This window comes from Austrofundulus limnaeus, unplaced genomic scaffold (genome assembly GCF_001266775.1).
Source record: "Austrofundulus limnaeus strain Quisiro unplaced genomic scaffold, Austrofundulus_limnaeus-1.0 Scaffold890, whole genome shotgun sequence".
In the NCBI taxonomy this organism is placed as follows: domain Eukaryota; kingdom Metazoa; phylum Chordata; class Actinopteri; order Cyprinodontiformes; family Rivulidae; genus Austrofundulus; species Austrofundulus limnaeus.
The window spans coordinates 85,292-90,964 of NW_013953292.1; the positions used below are offsets into that span (position 1 = coordinate 85,292).

Sequence of the window (5,673 nt, forward strand, 5' to 3'; positions counted from 1 at the left end):
GTGTGTGTGTGTGTGTGTGTGTGTGTGTGTGTGTGTGTGTGTGTGTGGCAGTTTGTCTGTAGAGAATCTTAAATCAGGTCTTTCCTGACTTGGGCCAGTCTTAAAAAGTGGTCATGGTTCCATTGGTTTCACATTAAACAGGAAGTTGTACTGCTAGCTGCTGCTGCCTCTATGTAAGCTAACAGGTATCCACAGAGTTGCATCTGTTTGTCTGTGATGTGTGACAGTGTTTACTTTTACATCATCCTATCCAAAGGCTGCTGATAACAGGTTGGAGTATTTGCAGAACTAAACATTAATAAAGGATATTTTTCATGGCGTTCTAAAGGAAACTAGTTGTTCTTTAACCTGTCACCCAAAACAAATAGCCTGACTGCACAACCTGGGTCAGCTGTTTGTCCACACTGTATGTACATAATAGTTAATGTGCTTTTAACCCTAAGTTAGTATTCTGTTCAGTGACCAGCATCTGAAGCAGTGACTGGTTGTGGTTTGCTAGATGACAGTCTGCAGTTCTGTAGATGTGTTTTTGGAGGTATTTAAAGAGCCAACATGACGATTTTCAAGGTAATCCAGGCTTTATACCATTTATGTCATGATTAGCCCTCATTATCTCACTCATATCTTGAGTTGTGGACTACTTTGTTTACACTTGTTGCCTTCTTTTACTAAACTCAATCAATGTTTGCTGTTTATTTATTCATTTCACTGAGTCTTTTGCACAGAACTTGTCTTGTGTGGTCTGAAGTCTTCATAAAGCATGCAGCCCTTGAAGACTGGTGTCATGCATGTTGTAAACCTGCTGAAAGATAACCCCTTTTCTGTGCAGGTTGTTCCCTTTTCACTTGGTTTGATGCCATCAAGTTTAATCTTTCTGAATGCATGCCAGCTGCACCTCTCACTGAAAAGACTATCTGGTTGGCTTTAAGACCGTTCCTAACCATGTTCCCTCTCACTGTGCAGCTTATCACTGGGACACATCAGACTGGATGCCGAGCACGAGGCTGTCAGACACCGAGGAAGAGCCAAACTACGAGGCAGCTCCTGGCTCTGACCCGGCCGGCTTGGCCCCCGGTCCTGGAGCAGCCACCAATGAACTGGAATCAGACTACTACCTCGGAGGCTATGACGTGGACAGCGACTATCCTCCTCCTCAAGAAGAATTTCTAAGCCACGACCAGGTACCGCCTCCGCTGCCCACAGGCGAGGAATATCCAGAACCCTATACACCACTACTCGCCAGTCTGCCAGCATCCAAGGACCAGAACTCCAGCAGTGCAAGGAACCAGCATGCCAGGCCACACTTCCACCTGAGCCAGTACCTCCCCTCCCATCAGATACCCACTGGGGAGGTGCCCCATGGGGACTTTAGCACTTCCGGGGGTCAGGTATCACCAGGACTTGGTGATCTCACTGACTCTGTCTCACTAAATATGCACCAATCAGTCAGGACATCGTCTGCTTCGGACACGTCAGCTCCTTGTGGGCTGGACTCTGAACACGACAGCAGTTTGGAAAGTATAAATGGACTTCGAAGAGGGGTAACCATCATCACCGACTCACAGCAGCAAACTGAAGTGTGATGTTTTAACCAGGTGTTTCCACGAAAGCCACAGGAGCATGTCGGTGCACCTGCCCTCTATGATTAAACAACAACGTACTGTCCTCACATTCTTATCCCCAAACCTGTTTCTGGAGACCCTTCAGGAAAGGCCCAATTCTTTGAAGTGGGGTTCTGTGGAAAGCAGAGCTTAGCTAACCCTAATGTGTCGATTTTAAGGAGGAGATAATAAAGTTTGATCAGTTTGTGACAGAAGGAGCTGATCAGACGTCAAGGACAGGTGGAGGTGTTGACCTGAAGCAGTGGTGGGCACCAGCCCGCTAAAGAGCAAATCCACTAATTGCGGACCTAAATATTTTGTTTGCACTTTAGCGGTCTTACTAATTTTTATAATTCGTAAGCGGATTTGTGCTTTCTAAAATTAAAATGCAGTACCGCTAATAACTAATAATCTACCAGTCATCATTATCTTGAACAGCGGAAGGTATGGCTGTCAATGAATCACAACACACGATCTGTCCAACAACACCCCTCCCAGATAAACACTCTTATTGTGAAGGTATACATCCTTGCTGACTGTTGCTTTCGGTCACAGTTCTGATTTCCCACAATGCTTTGTGTCTGCTTACGAAGCAGGAAGGCAATGTTGAGAACTCCCTGTCCCAGCAAAAACAGTAAATGTTTGTAATCCATACTAAAATTTTATATGTATTGATTTATTTTACTTTACAATCGGAGCTCCTTTTTTAAAAAAAAATTACGTTTAAACGCTGGAGCTCAATACTTGACGTAATTGGTCGAAGCAATCGGCCAACGGGGTTAGGGACGCGGAAATTGTTTAAAGATGTTATGCTGATGAAAACTGACATCTAGTGGTCAACTGGAGCAACTACATGGAAAACCTTAAAATCCGACCATGCTCTTATTTTGAAGGGAAGATAGTTTTCTGTACTCCATGCTTTTGTTTCCCGTCACAAATCAAATTCGTCATGTACCCAGAATGCATCGCTTCAGTTTTCCAATAAACAGTTTTAAAATTACTTTATTGATGCTTCTTTAATGGAAAATCTAAAACAAACAAAAGAAAACGACAAAGAAGCAGCCAAACTAGAAATCCTCAATAACTTTTTAAAGAATTGGCCGAACTAGCAATCCTCAACAACTTTTCAATTTTTTACACCAGGAGCCAAAGTTCTGTTTTAGGAAATCACATCCCCAGCAATCAGCAATTGTAGAATTAAGCTGTAAAAGGGTTCATACACCACTAGTTGGCAGTATTGTGTATATATTGGACATGAATTATTGCCAGCTAGTAAGTGTCAAATTGAACTTGCGCTTTAAAATTAGCTTCCTCTAGTTTTACTATGGCATAAGCGCTTTTGAAGTTGGGGACCTAAATATTTTCATAAGCGCTGTAGAAATTGCGGAGCTAAATTTTGGATTGGTGCTGCCCACCACTGACCTGAAGACTCTTCTCCTCCACTCATCTGTTTCAGTTTGAGTAGCTTTTATATGTCTTGTTCTAAAAACACACAAAGAGTTTCACTCTAATGTCCTGACAGATTGCACAAAACAAACAGGTCTCATCAGAGCTACAGTCCAGTGAGTTCAGGTTATCCACATCAGCTGGTTTGAAGCTGGTTGAATTTTTAATGAAGGTGTATTTGTACATGTTTGATGGGCTGTGGTAAAATGATTTTATAGAAAAAAATTATAATATGAAAGAAGACTTAAGAAAGACTTTAGGCATTTTATGTAAAAAAAACTTTAAATCTGGTTGTTTCAGCTGGTAAATACGATATATTAAAGTTTGAATAAGCTGACATTAGACATTTGGCTTTTTTAAATTATTTTTGAGGTTGGGTCATGACCAGGTTTTATTTGTAAATGACTGACAGCCCTTATTGAGAAGCCCCGCCCTCAAGTCTGAAGAGACTGATGAGAAACCAGACAGGATGTTCAGAATGTTCAGCACATATTTCCATCTCGGTAGTTTTCTCAAAAATATTCCTAAAATGCAGGTTATGAACAGTCACCGTCTTACATGTTATAGATCAGTGATTCCCAACCAGGGGTACGTGTACCCCAAGTGGTACGCAAGCATATTACAGGGGGTACGTGGAAAAATTTCCCAGGTGTGTAAAAAAATAAATAAAAACAGGACTGAGATACTGAATGTAGGGCCCTGTGATTTCTGCAATGCAGAAAAAGCAAACAGAATCACAGAAGTGACACAACATGGAATCCTGTATAAAACTTGGAATTTCACGGAATTTACTAATTTGGGGTATTTGATGTATTTTGGACGCTGCTGTTTCCTGCACCTGCCATTAACTGGTTTATTTATTTAATTACTTATTCACATTCAAGGCATCATTTTTATCTATATGTTTAATTTGAGTTGAAAAGAATAAAATGCCTGAGAATTAAATGTTCTAGGGCAGGGGTTCTTAACCTTTTTGACCTCAGGGCCCAATTTGTTCAACACAAAGTAACACGAGGCCCAGTCACCCATTAACTGAAGTCATTCAAAGAGCTACCGTATCTGCAACAGGTAAGATCCTGATTGCTCATAATGCTTGAATAGAATCCACTTAAAAAACTGAACTACCACTTTAAGACGAGCAAAAAGTGAACATGTTAGAGATTTTTATGTTGTCCCAACTTCACCCTGTGTGAACGTGTCATAAACTCCTGTTCTCAGAACCAGGTCAAAGGTTAGGGTTAATAACTACTGATGATTGTGTTATAACACTGATTATCGTGTTATAACACTGATTATCGTGTTATAACACTGATTATCGTGTTATAACACTNACACACACACACACACATGGCCCCCCTGAAAAAAAATGTCTGTAGGCACCGCTGGTCTCATGACTTTGTCAGGTTGTTCTCATGAGCTTATGGTGTATCTGGGAGGTTTCTGGGCCTCCAGCATTAATTTCAGCCTTGCTGTGAAGGAGGAAACACCATCAGCAGCATCAGAGGGTGCAGATGAAGTGGCTTCCTGTGCAGAAATCTTCCTTCTCTGTCTTTATGAGAAGAAAGGCTTTTTGGTTTGAGTTCAGAAGTGAATAAAGGGCAGCTGAACATGGTGTTTAAGAATATTGATATAACTTATCTGGCGTGTATGGAGGTCATAGCCTAAGCATGCCCAGTCCTATTTTAAAATGTTCTTAACTGGACAACAGGTTACAGTTTTTATTGATTTTTTTTGATGCAGCGGTCAACTCAAAATCCACGTTTTCAAAACAGTTAATGCAGACTGCACCTGTTTGACACTTCTTCACAGAATTTTTCAATTTGCAATCAGCCTGCAGGCTGATTGCAAATTGAAAAATTCTGTGAAGAAGTGTCATACAGGTGCTTTCAGTGTTTCATACTGATCAGGGAGTTTCTTAGAGCTTGGAGCATATGATTTCTGTTCTGTAACCACAGCTAAAATGAAGTTTGGACTTCTTGATTGACATCTGCGTTAATTGTTTTGCACAAGGGTGGGAAACTGTGTCAATCCAATGAGAATGGGTTAACACATTTACAGGAGGTGTCTTCTGCTCTGCTGAGATGGTGATGATAAAGACTGAGAGGTTCCCAGTTTCTTCAAACAAATTCAAAGCAATCTTAAAAACTGTAACAAGCTTTTTAACCAGAACTCTTTTAAAACCACAGAAACCTTTGAACACATAATAACATAATTTCTATGTGGACACTATTGATGTTTAAAATGTTTAATTCATTTCACTGTGATCAATAAAATAACTAAAGATGAGATTGATTGTGCTACTTGGAAAGTGAACTTGGAACAGATAACGAGAGAACACACAGAACTGATGATAAGAGTGTTCCTGTGAAGCGAAGGGTTTAAGTTCAAATGTATCAGCTCAAAATACTCGAAGAAGCATTTTAAAAATCATTAAGTGGTGGTACGTCAGCAGTAAATATACATGAAGATGACACACTGAGAGAACTTTGTTCTCCTGCAGTCCAGTTCAACAAGGAGGTTCACATCAGATCAAAGTGAAAGTTCAGAGCATTGTTTATGTCAGCTGTGAGTCTGAAGTCTGGAGTCTATTTACAGTTAGTCAGGTGTGTGTGTGTGTGTGTGTGTG

The 5,673-nt window shown here is 40.7% G+C and overlaps 1 protein-coding gene across 7 annotated transcripts in view; it reads left to right on the forward strand.

Annotated features, from left to right (window-relative positions):
* fat3a (FAT atypical cadherin 3a) overlaps window positions 1–1,935 on the forward strand; it is an 87,207-nt gene extending 85,272 nt beyond the window's left edge. For all 7 annotated transcript variants that reach the window (XM_014029365.1, XM_014029368.1, XM_014029371.1 and 4 more), the window contains one exon: window positions 964–1,935. In XM_014029365.1, coding sequence (XP_013884819.1) covers window positions 964–1,583 — 620 coding nt within the window. In that variant the 3' untranslated portion in view covers window positions 1,584–1,935. The remainder of the gene's footprint in view (window positions 1–963) is intronic.
* The last annotated feature ends 3,738 nt before the right edge of the window (window positions 1,936–5,673 follow it).